The 16,648-nt window shown below is 35.0% G+C and overlaps 4 protein-coding genes across 4 annotated transcripts in view; 3 read left to right on the top strand and 1 right to left on the bottom strand.

Annotated features, from left to right (window-relative positions):
- Positions 1-13,111, top strand: part of CBG17072 — a gene marked incomplete at both ends in the record, with an annotated part of 31,002 nt that extends 17,891 nt beyond the window's left edge. Inside the window, 5 exon segments of the mRNA XM_002638098.1 lie at positions 12,130-12,207; positions 12,259-12,260; positions 12,262-12,471; positions 12,522-12,697; positions 12,748-13,111. Coding sequence (XP_002638144.1) covers positions 12,130-12,207; positions 12,259-12,260; positions 12,262-12,471; positions 12,522-12,697; positions 12,748-13,111 — 830 coding nt within the window.
- CBG27272 lies at positions 533-2,868 on the bottom strand (the record flags this gene model as incomplete). Its single annotated transcript, XM_045238307.1, has 3 exons — positions 533-690; positions 1,527-1,751; positions 2,820-2,868. The coding sequence occupies 3 exons, from the start codon at positions 2,866-2,868 to the stop codon at positions 533-535; spliced, it is 432 nt and encodes a 143-aa protein (XP_045099938.1).
- Positions 4,512-9,234, top strand: CBG17078 (the record flags this gene model as incomplete). Its single annotated transcript, XM_002638102.1, has 6 exons — positions 4,512-4,573; positions 6,613-6,755; positions 7,116-7,365; positions 7,971-8,086; positions 8,542-8,632; positions 9,087-9,234. 6 exons carry the CDS (start codon positions 4,512-4,514, stop codon positions 9,232-9,234), a joined length of 810 nt encoding a protein of 269 aa, XP_002638148.1.
- A 566-nt stretch (positions 13,112-13,677) lies between the features above and the next one.
- CBG27271 lies at positions 13,678-15,940 on the top strand (the record flags this gene model as incomplete). The annotated part of the gene is made up of 5 exons (XM_045238308.1): positions 13,678-13,740; positions 14,213-14,425; positions 14,504-14,682; positions 15,681-15,796; positions 15,846-15,940. 5 exons carry the CDS (start codon positions 13,678-13,680, stop codon positions 15,938-15,940), a joined length of 666 nt encoding a protein of 221 aa, XP_045099937.1.
- Positions 15,941-16,648: the final 708 nt, after the last annotated feature.

Here is a 16,648-nt window from a genome sequence, read left to right on the forward strand (position 1 = left end):
GAAAATCGAAGTTTCGTGCTCCTGGAAAACCTGGAAAAATTGGCAGCTTTGGACGCAATTTCCAGTTCCTGGAGTCTACTTTAAACGCGGCATGAGGGGTTGAACTCATGACAGGCAGCTCAGGGGTACAGCGCCGCTACCGGCTGAGCTACGGGGGCGCGAATGCGCCTGACGACCGATGGTCCACATAAGCGCGGCGCGATTTTGTCCCCCGAACTGTCCCTCGAAATTTTTGCTGTCTCGCCTCTTTTAAATGAGAAAAAAGTATTTTTGAGATGTGCGACAAAAAACTAAGAGAAATGTAGACTACGGTCTGATTGGAAACTGAAGATGTCAGTTCGGTGCGTTGTAAACTGAAGAGATCAATTTTGACAGATTCCATTTGCTGATGTTGTCGAGTTGGAGATCTCCTAAACCGTATTATGTTTTTCTCATTCATCCATCTACCTAAAAATCGTTGTCTGTCCCCGGTTTCGCATTCAACCGAGTTTTTCAGGTTATTCCCAACGCAACCAGGGGTGCGTCTGATTCTTCAGGCCTGTTTGGCGGACTCATACAATCGTGTTTTAGTTGCTCTAAATAAGATAAATGAGCTTAATGTGACTATACAAGTGAGATTGATAGCCTTTTGAAATCTTATAACACGGAAAACCGCGCTGAAATGGAATAAGTTGATTTTTGGAAATTTGTCTGAAAATTCTGGAAAATTTAGATTTTCTCTTTTGCTATCTAATTTTCTCCAATGACATATCAACAAAAAATCAGCTTTTGAGAAAGTTTCAGAATCGAAAAACATCTTATGACCCCAGCATTTACAATAACCCTCCCCCCCTTTATTTGGGGTGGGCATATACTTATGACGCGGCCTAATAATCGGTTTTCTTCCACAAAACGCCTGTTGTGCGAGATATGGTCATTAAAAACTGTGACTAGGTTTTCAGCTATGCTGAATCGAATAGCACCAGCATCATTTCATGAAAATTCTTGGGCACCCCAGAACCTCCAAATTAGGGGATGGGCATATACTTATGACGCGCACTGTATTCGATGTCTATCGTAAAAAAAATGAAAGGGCAAAAGAAAACAAAAGTGCAGCATCAGAAACAATGACGTGGTTTATTGATTCAACCTCGAACAGAATTTGTAGACTAAACTCTCTTATCAAACTTAAAATCAAAATAACAGACAAATGTTTGAAACATTTTTGTTTCAGCTTTCTCCCAAAATTTAAAGGTGGGGGACATGAAAAAAATAATGTTCTCGAAATTCCGTTCAAAGATGCCCCTCGAGGAGTTGAACTTGTGAGGGCGATGATTGAGGGTGCGGCGCCGCTACCGACTGAGCCACGCGGGCAAAGAGAAAGCGCACGCCCGATTGCATACATAAAGGCGAGGACAACATCTGTACGCAGAGTGACATTAAGCGTTGTACACATCACGGTAGAATGCATACTCCAGCTACAAAAAAACTACGAAAAATCTCCTGTCCCCCCACCTTTAAAATAAAATTTATTTATTGATCCATACCATATTTCTTTTTATAAATATCATAAATCTGTTTGTCTTTTGGACTCATTGAATTGATAAATTTATCTGTTTCATCTTGAAAATCCTTGATAAATCTGTCGGTTGCTTCTTTGTCCTCTGAAACTTGTTTGAATCCTGTTCGGAAATTAGCATCAAGAACAGCGAGACCATGTATCACTGCTGGTGACATTCCGATCGCTTTGAGTTCAGCGCCAGCACGGAAATCTGGAAATTTTGAACTAAAGGTTTGAGAAAATTGAAGGATGTGGACCCATATTTCTCCCACGAGTCCTAGTCCGGAAAGAAAAACTTCAGTGAACATTTATATTTTCATACTTGCAACCGGGCCTTTGCCGGGCCTTCGCGGGATCTGTCATATCTTCTTTTAGAATTAATATTTTTTATCTAACTAAATTAAATATGAGAGAACTCAACGAGTGCTACAAAATGATATTACTTGGAAAACGGTGCCTTGTTTTTGAACAAAGTAACAGACAAAAAACCAAGGCCCGGCCCGGCCCGGGTTTTCGCGACAAGGCCCGGCCACTTTATAACATAACTTTTTTCAGGGTTGGCAACGGGGCTCCCGCTTTTACGCGGGAGCCCGGCAAGCGGGGCGGGGATTCGCCTCCGCCCCGCCTGTGGAAAAAAGCAGTTCGTTGAATGAAGCAGTAACCAAATTTTTTCAATTTTTTTTTACGGTTCAGGGTACCCAATTAGGCTACCCTGAAAGTTTCAAGTCAATTGGTCCATTCAGTTACGCGTGATTACGCAAAGTATGCCGCCTCCCGGGGCGGGGGCGCGGGGTGGGGATCGCCTCTTTTCGCCCCCAAGCCAACCCTAACTTTTTTCATACACAAGACACAGTTCTCCAAATATTATCCGTGACACATTTTTTGTTGATTCAAAATTTTCCATATGGTCTGACGAATAATTCTTCACTAAATTCCCAAAAAAAGTCTTCAGGAAATATTGTTTTTTGATCCAGGGAAATCTTTATAAGAAGGATCCCTTCAATAGAAGGGCCTTCTCCAATGTCTGTTACTTTATGTTTGAAAATTCCGTACGTTTTTTTTTCAGAAACCGCATTTCTTCACACTTGCTTAATTTTTTGTGACATTGGTAGATCATTAGTTTTAAAAGAGAATTCACCGAATTTTTCTATGCAATTATTTGGAAACAGTGGCTGGAAAAATAGAAGGGCCCTCCACCGGTATCCCGAAACAATTGAAAGATGCCGTTCTATTACAGCTTTACCACTATTTAAGGAAAAAAAAAAGATTCCTAACTTACCATTTGTTGGAGGTTCAATGAAAACTGGAAACGTTGAGAAGACATTCATTATTTGTTCTTCCAAAAACAAATGGAAATCGGGAGAGTCGCCCAGGAATAGAGACCAGAAAACCAACTAGGGTGTGTTTAGTCTCTCTTTCTCTTTTCTACCTCTCCCTTTATTCCGACTTTTTGGACATTGTCATGTGAGGCACAAAATGTCGATTTTTTGAATTGGATTTGGAGTTCGAATGATTTAGAAATTTCAGATTCTGGAGCCGTATGAACCCGTTTGAAAAGTTTAGCTACTATTTTTCAAAAAAAAAAGTCAAGATAGTATTTTTTGAAAGAGAAATCTTGAAATAATAAATAGTTTAATGGGTTTGAATGCATCGGCAGACACCACACTTTGAAGAAAAGAAACCACAAAAGAAAGCTGACATACATAAAGCGGCAAAAAGAAAAAAATAGTTATAGAATCTTCAAAAGAAAAATTTAAATCTGGAAAAAATTTTCAAAGTTCTCGATTTTTCAAATCTCGCAGTATTTCCGTTTGCCGTTTCTGAAGCAACTTTTTTGATTTTTACCTTTTTTGTAAATTTTTCTGAAATAAAATTTTATAATTCTTTTTTTGATACTCTTATAAATCCATCAGTTTTCCTGAAAACCATTTTTCAAAAAACACTATAATCAAAAAACAGATGACCTTCATTCCTCCTGATTCGACAAAATCTATCTTGTCTAACACAGTGTATTTTATAGTTTGTATTTTTCATCATTTTACAAAGTTCAATGTTTAAGTTTTTGGATACAGATTCTCATTTCTCTCGAATCAGATACTCCCCTGATCGGGAATTCAAAAGATGTTTGCTCAAATGTGGCTACAAAACACGCTTTTTGTCTTAACATAATGTTCATTTCTTTATCAGCTCTTGATAATTTTTGTTCCGTTAAGTTAAATTTCATCGATTATTTTTTTTTCTATTTTTCAAGTTTCTGACGTCATCTAGATTCTCTCCGTATGGCCGAGTTTCTCTAATCGTCAAAATCTTTCATTCTTTTCTTCTCTCTTTCTCTCTTTTGCCCAATTTTACGATTTTACAACAGAAAGGACTATTTGCACTGTCTAGAGAAATACAAGAAAAGAAAAAAAGAAAGATCAAAAGTTTTTTTTTCTTGTTTCCTCGACTTAAAAAATTTCGTAGTTTACAAACTTTCATATTTTAATTATTTTATGGTTTTTAAAATTTACAGTAAGTTAGCAACTTTCCAAAAAAGTAAATTTTTGTTAGAAAATTTTTTTGAAGTTTTCAGAGCAAATTTCTTTTTAGAAAATATTTTTTCCTGTTTTTCAAATCCGAATTTTCTTCCAAACTTTAGTCTTATCTGATTTATCGATCCTTGCCTGACCAACGAAACAAAAGAAAGCAAACATTTATTTTCGGCCGTTTGGAGTGCATAATTGTATTTTCCATAACAACTTTGCGACTTTTTCTTTCTTCTCTTTCTATATATTTTGACAAATAGAATTTTTCACTTTCAAGGATTTTTTGAAATTTACAAGATTTTTAGAGAATTTTGGACATCGCAGTTTCCTAATTTTCCATCAAATTAAAACATCGAGATTCGTTTTTGAATAATTATCTATATAAATTTTCTCCTTGTTTTTCAAAGTTATTTTCCCATTTTTCAGGGGGCGATATCACTAAAAACATGACCTGCCTGGTTTGTGGATCCCCGAAATCTGAACCACATTTTGGCGGAAACTCTTGTCGGTGAGTAAACGGGCCAAAAATTCGGGGGGTACAATGATTCGGGGGTACAAGGGGGTACAACTGATTTAGGGGTACAAAATTGGTGATTCGGGGGTACAAAATTCGTGGGTACAAAAATTCGGGGGGTACAACGATTCGGGGGTACAATCTACTAATGATTCTGGGGTACAACTTATTTCATTTAGGGGTACAACGTTTGTGCTTCGGGGGTACAATTTTTTTTGACGAAGTTTCTGAATTCCTGAATTTCAGAGCCTAAAAATCTCTGAATTTTTAGAATTTCAGAACTTCAAAATCTCAGAATCTCAGAACTTCGGAACTTCAAAATTTCAGAACTTCAGAATCTCAATATTTCTGAATTTTCAATAATTACGGCAGAAATTTTCTTCATTGTCTTCAGAATTCTTAGAATTCCAAAATTCGGAATCTGAGAACTTCGAAACTTCAGAATCTGAGAATTTCCAAATTTAAGAATCTCAGAATTTCAGAACTTTGAAATCAAAGAATTTCAGAACTTTAGAATCTCAGAATTTCAGAACTTTGGAACTTCAGTATTTCGGTATCTGAGAATTTCGAACGACAGAAATTTTCACTTCTCATTGTCACATTGTTCTTTTTGACAATAAGCTAAACTTGACAAATTTTACAACCTCAGTTTTTTAATGCTTAATTTAAGTTCAAAACCCAACCGATACTTTTCTCAATTCCTTGTTTTTTCAATTCTATTTCAATTCCCTTTGTTTCTCAATATTCCTTCGTCTTTTTTCCCAATTTTTCTCAATTTTCCAATTTTTCTCAATTTTCCTCAATTTTCGCGGTAATTTAAATTTTTCTCCTTTTTAAACAATTTTCTATATCATTGATTGAAGGAAACAATCACAATTTAGCTATTTCCCACAAAATTCGAAAATCCCAAAAATTCGCCCAAAATGAGCTATTTTCTATAGAAAATTGTTCGAACAGGCCATAAAACATTTCAAAAATTATAAAATTAATTTTTTTCGACCAATTACCGCGAAAATTTGAGCAAAAATGATGAAAAACGAAGGAAAACGGAGAAAATCCCAAAAATAAAATTTGCGAGCGATGATGTCATCAGTCCATGGCCGTGGCCGAGCTGAGGGGTTTTCTCTTCCATGGGAAAATTTCGCGAAATTGAGATCTTTTCGCAATTCCCATTTTTCTCCGTTTTCCAAAAATGAGAAAAATTTAAATTACCGCGAAAATTGAGGAAAATTAAGAAAAATTGGGAAAAACGGAAAATTGGGAAAAACGAAGGAATATTGAGAAACAAAAGGAAATGAAAAAGAATTAAGAAATAAAATAGAGAAAAATTGGAAGTGAGGAAAGTATCGACTGGCATTAAAATCCGTTTGTAAAATTTGTTAAAATCATTTCAAAGTTCTCCATTTTCTTTATTGAAATATTGAGATTCTGAAGTCCTGAAGTTTTGAAGTTCCGAAGTTCTGAGATTTTGAATTTTTAGCATTCTCAGATTCTGAAGATCCGAAATTCTCTGATTCTCAGATTCTGAAGTTACAGAATTCTCAGATTGCGAATTCTGGAATTCCGAAGTTCTGAAATTCTAAGAATTCTGAAGTTCTGAAATTCTGAGATTTCGAAGTTCTGAAATTCGGAAATTCTTAGATTCTCAGATTCTGAAGTTCCGAAAATTTCATATTGTCAGACTCTGAAGTTCCGAAATTCTCAAATTCCGAATTCTGAGATTTTCAAGCTCTGAAGTTCAGGAATTCAGAAACTTCGTCAAAAAAAAATTGTACCCCCGAATCACAAACGTTGTACCCCTAAATGAAATAAGTTGTACCCCAGAATCATTGGTAGATTGTACCCCCGAATCGTTGTACCCACGAATTTTGTACCCCAGAATCACCAATTTTGTACCCCTAAATCAGTTGTACCCCCTTGTACCCCCGAATCATTGTACCCCCCGAATTTTTCGCCAGTAAACGTTGCTAAATTTTTTATGGCATTTTTTTCAAAGTTTAAACCAAACTTCATTCAAAACTCTCAAATTTCAGCGCGTGCGCAGCATTTTTTCGCCGGTGTTTTCACTCAAAAAAGTTGGTTCTAGGATGCATTTGTAAAAGAAAACCGTCGAATTATCATCCATGTAGAAGTTGTCGATTGGCGAAATGTCTAGCAGTTGGAATGAAGCAAGAAAGTGAGTTGAAATTATTTTTAAAAATTGATGAAAAGTTGAAAGAAAGGAAAATCTATTTAACTATAATTCAGAAATCAAAAATTCAAAAATTCAGAAATTCACGGCCAACGAGATCCGAATGGTTCACAATCTAGAGAATCATCAACCGAATGTCCAAATATTTCCCCCATTCCGGTGAGTATTTTTTTCAATTTTGCATACAAAAATCAAAAAAATTTCAGTTTTTCCTCAGTCCACGATGCTCCGGACATATTGAATTTTCGATTCCATTTTTCTCGAAATACGAAAAGAAACGAGAGGAATTATATCCAAATATTCGAACACAAAATCTTTACGAACTCTCATGTTTAACAAAACAAGATGTTAATGTGACATGTGAATTCGTCGTTGAAGTATTCCCGGAATTTCAAAAACTATCAAGTCCGGATCGACAAGGACTTTTACACAATTTTATGCTGAAAATCTGGAATCTTGAGCCAATCATGGATGATGTTGCTCAGCGGAAGAAGTTTGGAAAAATGGATGATGAGGAAATTCGAAATTTCATGCTCCCAATGTTTGTGGGATGTTTTCAAAAAGGAGCAGAAATCGGGAAAAAGGATTTGTGGAGGTATGAATTATCTTGAAAAATTTCTCAAAAATTCTAAAAAATGGCTCATAAATTTTCGAAACTTGAATCTTTCAAATTTTCCTGATATCTTAGGATATCTCAAAAAATTTTCAGAAATTTCTCATACATTTTTTCCTTTAGCGATTTCATAGAAGTTGTCAAACTATTCAAGTTTTTTCAAATTTCCTATTTTTCGAATTATTCTGAATTTTCGAAATTGTTCCAAAAACTCATATTTCCCGATTTTTTCAAAAGTTCTCACACTTTTTTTGAATTTTGCATATTTTCCGAATTACATATTTTCCAGAATCTTTTCTATTTTGTTTTGAAATTTCTCTATTTTTCATAAGATTTTTGACCATTTTCCAGTTTTTGAATATTTTAGAAGTTTTCAATTTCCGATTAAAAACAATTTTAAAATTTAAAAATTCTTTGAAAATATTTCGCTATTTCAAATTTATTAAATTTCTTAGACATTTTCGAAAACTTTTTGAAAATTTTCGATTTTTGCAAAAAATTTCAATATTCAAAGTTTTTCTATTTTCAGAGATTCTCGAAAAATTTCTCAAAATAATGGACGGTCCAAAGTAAAAACTTTTTTCCAGATTATTCGGATTCTATTGGAGAGCATATTTTGAAAAACTGATTGAACCACTAATCAATTTATCATTGGATTCAATGGAATTCATGGCCACTATTTGGATTTTATTTTTTGATCACGGTGAGAAATTTTATTTTACCAGCCTGTTTGCCGCGCCTCCGGCGCTTCAAACATCTGGAAATTTTACTGTTCGTCGCTTCGCGACTTTTTTTTTTTTTTTAGTGCCACGTCAACTTATATTTAATTTTCAATCTTTTAAAAATGTTCGGACAGAGTGATAGAGAAATAAAAAGACGCAACTTCATTTACCGTAAAACCTCTAATAGAACGACACCCGGATCGTCCACTTTGAGCCTATATATCTCATTTTCTGTAAAAGATATCAAAAAGTGGCTAACTAGTAAAATGTTGCTGATATCCCGACCAACATTTTACTAGTTAACCACTTTTTGATATCTTTCAAAAGAAGTGAGATATATAGGCTCCCAGTGGACGTCCAGAGTGTCGTTATATTAGAGGTTTTACGGTATTTATTATAAGAATGATAAATTATAACAAAATTTAAATTATTTCAGCCTACATAAATATCAGTCCATCGAGCTCCAATTTGTGTTGGAATATTCGAAAAGTGATTCTTCAGGAGCTGAAAAATCATGAGCAAGAAAAGTATGAAGAGGCGAAAGATGCGGAGAGCAGATTTTTTGAAATTTTGGAAATTCCATTAATTGTAGAACGAGGGGATAAACAGTTTTGTGAAGAAATGATACTGTATGATTTGAACAAGTTGAGAATGCATGATGATTTTAAAGCGATTGTAAGGAACAGAGAATTTGATTTTCATTAGATTTAATTAGTCAATTACGGGTCTATAACTATTCTAATGTTCAAAAATGAAAATTTTTTTATGTTTTAAATTTTTTTTTCCCTGAAATTAATGGTCTTTGACCCATTTTTTCATTACTTCGCTCCTTTTTTTTCCATAATTTTTTGTAAAAAATTTAACAGATCAATTTAAAATGACCTGCTTGGTTTGTGGATCTCGTCAATCTGAATCTCATTTTGGTGGAATGTCATGTCGGTGGGTCTCGAATTCTCAAATTCAAGCCATCCAGTTTTTTAGAGCCTGCGCAGCATTTTTTCGAAGATTCTTCAATTCCAAAAAGTTTGTTATCAAATGTACATGCACATCGAAAACGGTTGGTTCACATCCGTGTAGGAGTTGTCGAGTGGCAAAATGCTTTGCAGTTGGAATGACACCAACAAGTTAGTGAAAATTTGAACTTTTAAATGGAAAAAACAAAGAAAATTGAGAAAACTTCCGAAAAATTTGTAATGGGAGGGCCCCACTGTCAACTTTGAGCCCGTATATGTCGGTTCCTGTGAAAGATATCAAAAACTTATCAACTGCTAAAATGTTTGTGATATTATAATAAACAGTTTATCCGTTGACAACTTTTTGATATCTTTGATAGGAAACGAAATAAATTGATTCAAAGTTAAAAGTTTGGGGCATTTCTATTTGAAGTTTTACGGCAAAACAGTTGAAGTTGAAAAAAATTGAGAAACAACACCAGTTAACTTATAAAGTCAGAAAATTTTGAACCAAAATTTGAAAAACAAACGTAGCTCATCAAAATTATAAAATGTTGCTTACTAAAATTCTCTGAAAACAAAAATGATTTTAAATTTCCAGAACTGTGTGGTCAACGAGATCCGAACGGATCGTCCCCGAAAAAACTCCTGGATTATTCCTCACCAACAACTTCCAATTTTTCGTTGCTCGTGAGTTTTTTTTTGCGAGTCACGACCTGAATTTAGATTTCGAGGTCATGACCTAGATTTAGATTGAAAGGGCCTTAATTTCAATTTTTAGGTCATGAACTAAATTTTTAAATTTTTTCCGTCGTGGCCGAGATTTCAACATTTGGGATATGACCTAGATTCTGATTTTGAGGTCATGTCTAAACTTTTTGAAAATTTGTGAAGCCTGTTTTATTAGGTTTGACGGTTTTCCGTGATACATTTTAAGCAACTCGTAACATTTGTAACATTTGAAATAAAAATTCTGCTATTCAAATATTTACTTTCAGCCCTCCATCTATTCCAAGGACACCACCAATATCACATCTACCCTCTCCAACTTCTCTGTTTTCGAATCAAAACGAAACCATATGTTCTCATCAATTTTTCCCCAAGATGTTTTTGGAATCACCAGTCTTACTAAAAACGATCTCCATCTGACAAATGATCTTGTATCCGACGCATTTCCGGATTTCGCCAAATTGAATTCCTGCGATAAGAAATCAATGATAAATGGGTTCGTACTCAAGTTATGGCAAATTGAGCCAGCATTGGATCATGTGGCAAAACGAGTGGAATATAAGACAATGAGTGATGAGAATGTTCAGAAAATATTGTTTCCGTTTTTCAATGGAAATTTTCCCAATGGAGTTGAAATGTCAGATGAGGATATTTGGAGGTAGTTGGATATTAAGAAAGTTTTAGAAAAATAAATGTTTCCAGAATCTTTGGCCACCATTGGACATATTTCTACAAGAACATCATTGAGCCAATCGTGAAATTATCCCTGGATCAGATTGAGCTAATGGCAATAATATGGATTTTATTTTTTGACCACGGTAACTTGTATAGCTTATTGTAATAGATTGTCGTCGTATACTTGCTTTTTGAACTCAATTATCTCGGTTCCTATGAGTGATATTAAACATATGTAAACTATTGAAATAAATGGTAATTTTATGACAAACATTTTATCAGTTGATATATTCTCGATATCTCTTGTAGGAACCGAGATAGTTGAGCTCAAAGTGCAGCACCAAAATTTCAATTTTTAGGTAATGACCTAGATTTCAACTTCTAGGTCACGGCCTAGATTCCAAATTTTAGGTCATGACCTAGATTTTAATTTTTGAGGCATGACCTAGATTCCGATTGTTAGGTCATGACCTAGATTTCAAATTTTAAATCATGACCTAGATTTCAACTTCTAGGTCACGGCCTAGATTCCTAATTTTAGTTCATGACCTAGATTTCAATTTTATCATTGTTTTAGCATACATCGACATCAGCCAGAAAAGTTCTGAACTTTGCTGGAACATCAAAAAAGTTATTTATCGAGAACTCAAAAATTACTTGATGGAAAAATATGAAGACGAGGAATTCGTTCAATTTCGATTCATGAATATTCTGGTGGTTCCTGCAATTGTTGAAAAAGGAGAGCAAAAATTTCTGGATGAGTTCTTAATTTGTGAAATGCATCGGATAAAAATTCATGATGATTTTAAGGCGATTGTTAAAAAACAGAGGATTTAATGAAGAATTTAGTTTTTGAAGTTTTGTTCTTTTTTTTTTGAAACTCTGTTTTGGTTTTTTCCGACGAATTTTTTTTTTGGCTTTTGCTTGTTGATTAATCTGAGCAACCAGTCCAGAATGTGCCAAGTTTGCGGATCTCCTGATGCCAAACCTCATTTTGGTGCGATCTCATGCAGGTAACTTTTCGAAAAAAAATATTGAATTCCAAAGTTTATTTACAGGGCCTGTGCAGCTGTATTTCGAAGATATTGCAATTCGAAAAAATCGATACTATATTGTAAATGTGAAACCAAAGACAAAAATACGTATCCTTGTAGAAAATGCAGGATTGAGAAGTGTATAGCAGTTGGGATGAAATCGGATAGTAAGCATTTCAACTTGAAGTTTGAATTTTTTAAATTTGAAATGGAACTTTTGAATAAGGCTTCCATTTCGGTCGGTCGATAATCGCCGACCGCCGACCGACCACCGACCCCGCCGACCGACAGCCGACCGAGCTGACCGATCGGTTGGCGCCTCGAGCGATTTCGTGCATTTGCGCATCAAAATACGAGTTTTTGCTTACGAACCATTTCATTTTACGACAAACGAGGCGTTTAGTAAACGCCTTGTCGTGAAATACAATAAGGCGTATGCAAACACGTTGACGCGCAAATGCACGGTGACGCGCAAATGCACGTTGACGCGCAAAAACGGTCGGTGCGCTGACCCATCGGTCAACTCGGTCGGCTGTCGGTCGGCGCGGTCCGTGGTCGATCGGTCGCCTAAATTTCCTGACCGCATGGAAGCCTTACTTTTGAATGTTCAAAATTATAATTTTAGATTTCCAGAAATTCAAGGAAGACGGGACAAAATTTCGGACAAAGAAACAACTTGTTCGTCGATGGTAATTTTTTTTAAATTTCATCGTTAAAATTTCTTTAAATTCAAAAATTGAAAAATATTTTCCAATCATTCAGACTCGCCTACCTTTCCGAAGTACTTCAAAACTCCATTCTGCAATCTCAAACTGGCAAAATTTCGAATCAATTCGTCTAGAAAAATCTGGACGAAAAGAAGGAATGATGACAGTTTACGAATTGAGCTGTATTGTAAAAATCGATATTGACTTAACATGGAAAATGGTGATGAAGATGTTTCCAGACATGGAAAAGCTGAAAATCCGGGATAGGGTATGTCAAAAATTGATTGGTGGGAAATTTGAAAATTTTGAATTTTGCAGTCATCTCTTCTGAATAATTTTATTGTCAAGTTATGGCAATTGATTCCAATTTTGGACTTTTTGAATAATTCTGAAAAATATTTGAATCTAAAAGAAGAGGATATTCAGCAAATGGTAATATGGTTTTATCAAGGATGTTTTCCAGAGGACCAGCAAATGTCAATTACACTCTTGAGGTGCCTGATTTTCTATTTTGTTTCTGAAAATTCTGAAAAAAAAATTCCAGAAAATTTGTGCCATTTTGGACATTCAACTACAAAAAAATTATACTTCCAATAGCTGCTCTAGGCCTGGAAAAAACTGAAATGATGGCAATTATTTGGATGATTTTCGTAGATTACGGTTTCACTAACATATCTTCGGAATGCCAGGAAATGTGCCGGAATATTAAAAAAATGATTCTGAGAGAGCTGAAAAATTATCAAATCGACAGGAATTTCGATGAAATGCGATTCTTGGATACTTTAGAAACGCTGGAAATTATTGAACGGGGAGAGAAGAAATTCCTGGAAGAAATGATGATCTGTGAAATGCACAATGTCAGAATTCATGATGATTTTAAGGCGATTTTGAAAGAGAATCGTTTATAATTTTGAAATAAATGATTTTTTTGGTTTTGTAGATGCTGAAAAAATTCTAGTGGTTTCGTGCATCCCTCTAACCTATTTGACCTATTATTTGTGATTTGTTTATTCTAATCTTTAATTTTAAGTTTTAATGTGTCTAGTCTGTGGATCTCCAGAAGCTGAGACTCATTTCGGAGGAATTACGTGTCGGTGAGTTAATTTTTAAAGTCATTTTGGAGCTTAACTATCCTCAATACCAATTTTCAGGTCGTGACCTAGATTTATGTTCAAATTTTCAGGTCGCGACCTAGATTCCGATGTTAGGTCATGACCTAGATTTCAATTTTCAGGTCATGACATAGATTCCAATTTTTAGGTCATAGTCTAGATTTAATTATTTCGGTCGTGACCCAAAATCTAATTTTTACGTCATGACCTAGATTTCAATTTCAGAGCCAGTGCCGCATTCTTTCGCCGATTCTTCCATTCCAAAAAATCGACGTTAAGATGCAACTGCAAATAGTGAGTTTGATAGTGAGTTTAGCCTTTCGGGAAATAAAAATATGATGACCCGTTTTTCAGAAGTTCAAATGTGCCGAGAGAAGCATGGGAGGAAGATGGTGGCAGATTCCGATTTGCCATCAATTTTAGAGGTAAGTTGAAAATGAGATTTTCCGGATTTTTCTACAAATTGAGACCATTTCCAAGTATCGGCCAAAATTTAATTAATTTTACCTTCTTTTCTTTGAAAAAGGTCGACTTTAAATGTAGAATATGAAAAATATGAAAAATATGGTAGATTTCGTTAGATAAGTTTTAACTTTCGGCAGTATACTAAACAAAAATAGAACTTCAATTTTGTAGTTGACCACTTTCTTGTAGAATTTCGCCCAAGTGTGATACACTGTCTAAAAATTGCATGTCTTTGAAAATTGGAAATTTTGGCACACGGTTGGTTTCCATCGGTATATCTCATTTGGTTGAATTCGAACAAAAAAGTTGTCCACTTCAAAATTGAGGCTGTTTTTTGGTTAGTGGACCTGAAAATTTATTGAATCGTACAACATAATCTACTTTATTTTTTAGACATCCAAAGTTGGCTATTTTTGAACTTTAAGGTTTCAGACAAGAATAATATCCCGTGATTTTTCTCATCTCTCCTTCGCTGTCTCAAATTGGCACGAATTCGAAACTATTCAAGATGAAATGAATGGTGGGAAAATAGGATTTCAAAATGTTTTCCAAATGACCTGCACTGTAAACAACGATATTGATTTATCCTGGAAAATGGTCCATAAACAGTTTCCGGCTACACAGAATCTCAAAACTTCAGACCAGGTACGGAATTATCTTAGAAATTTCTCAATTAATTGATTTAATACTGACAATTGATAATTGGATTGATGGAAATTTCAGTCTGCGCTTCTCCGGAATTTCATGCTGAAATTATGGCAAATCGAACCAATATTAGACAACATTTTTAATGATGAAAAGTATATGAATATGAATGACGAAGGATTTGAAAACTTGATTGTGTCGTTTTATGAAAGAGCGTTTTTAGAGGGACAGGAAATGTCGAGGGAGGAAACTTTGAGGTAAAAATTATAGAAAATTTCAAATTAAAGGAGGGGAGACATCAAAAATTTCAAATTTTTTATTTTCTGTCAAAAGATGTAACTATAAAGTATAAATGTAGTGTTGTACTTAAAAACCTGAAAAAAATCATTTAACCGACGAAAAATGCTCTTTTTTGTTACCCTAATTTCTTCTCCGGCTTGCTGCTGCGGCGTCCCTTCATAATACACAAAAACGAAGCGGTCGCCTCTTACACGCGTAGTGTAAGTGGGTACGCTCTAGGCTAATAGTCATGAGGTCATAGGTTCAATCCCATTTGGTGATTTTGTTTTTTCTTCGCTTGTTCCTTTTGAGTTTGACTGTTCGAACTCGAAATTTCGAAAGGGCTGTCAGCGTGCGGCGAGAGCCTAGCTCCGAGATAACAAACTCAGTTGAACGTGAAAAATAAATGCAGTTTATTATGTTAACAAATAAATTATGCAAAAAAATACAATTTATTTTTAGAAAGGTAACCTAAAATATGAAAAAAAAACCATGAAATTAGAAGTTATTCCTGCCTAATTTGTCGTCGCAAGTCGAAGACCGCAGCCGAAGTGAAGACGTTGCTGAAAATTCTACTCATGAGACATACTGGATTTTTTTAAACTTTCGGAGTAATAATAAGGCGAAAAATACAAATAGAAAGTAAGATGAAACGGCTATCGGAGAAAAAAAAGTTTTTTTTGCATGTCTGTAGAAAACACGGGCCACTGGCAAAATAATCGGTCGATTAAACCAGAGAATTATATTAAAAATTATATTTTATCTGAGCTATACAATATATTAGAAAAAACGGTTTTTTAATGGTTAAAATTGGTAAAAACTTGTGAAAATCAGTCGGAAAATAAAAAAAATAAAAAAGTTTGCGCGTGGAATTGCGTGCATCAGGTGCGAACACCGCGACGTCAGAATGCACATCCCCTGAAATTTCCCCCGAAATTTTTGCTGTTTGGCCCCCTTTAAAGTTCAAAAATTTCAGAATTTTCCAACCATACTGGTCATTCTACTACCTAAAAATGGTCATGCCAATTGTGGTGTTGGATTTGGAAAGAGCGGAATTGATGTCAATTATTTGGTTGCTGTTTTTCGATAACGGTAAGTTTTGAATCTTTAAATTTTTCACAAAAAAATCTAATCTTTATAGGCTACACAAATATATCCCCGGAGTGTCAAGAAATGTGCAGAAATATCAAGAAAGTGATTCTCAGAGAGCTGAAAAACTATCAAGAATTTCGATGAAATGCGATTTTTGGATACTGTAGAAACACTGGAAATTATTGACAAAGGGGAGAAGAAGTTTCTGGAAGAAATGATGATCTGTGAAATGCACCATGTCAGAATTCATGATGATTTTAAAGCGATACTTAAGGAGAATAGGTGTTGAATGTTTAAATAAAATCCTTGAATATTGTTGTACGTTATTACAAATCACAAGACTTCAGTAATCTCAAATTTCAATTTTTGTGAGTAGTTTTGCAACTTCCACTCGCATTTGCTCACTTCCGGTAGGAATATTTTGGCACATAATTCGGAGGATCTTCTTTTTCTGATGTCCTTAGAGTCTTCCGACTAGAGTGGTGGACGTGGCGGACGCCGTGGAGGAGGACGTGGAGGTCATCATCACACAGGTGGATCGCGAGGAACGTTATATGGGATCGCGCGGTGTTGTATATGCTCGAAATACGAAACATATGTGGGCGCATTGTGCGAGCATATAGGATCCATGCGCCGACCAAAGCATATAGGATCCACGCCGCCGCGCAGCAGTTCCTCCCCTCCCCCAGGTCCTAATATTCTCTGTAAACTGAAAATAGAGTTTACCAATACAAATTTATTGAAAGTTAATAAAAATGACAAAAAATGAAGTAAAAAGAACATAAAAATAAAAAATTAACATTTTTGTCTCCTGGCTCCTTGGACTCGATATTTTCGTCGCATTTCTCCCTC

The sequence above is a fragment of the Caenorhabditis briggsae genome (genome assembly GCF_000004555.2).
Source record: "Caenorhabditis briggsae complete genome, chrV, whole genome shotgun sequence".
NCBI classification, from domain to species: domain Eukaryota; kingdom Metazoa; phylum Nematoda; class Chromadorea; order Rhabditida; family Rhabditidae; genus Caenorhabditis; species Caenorhabditis briggsae.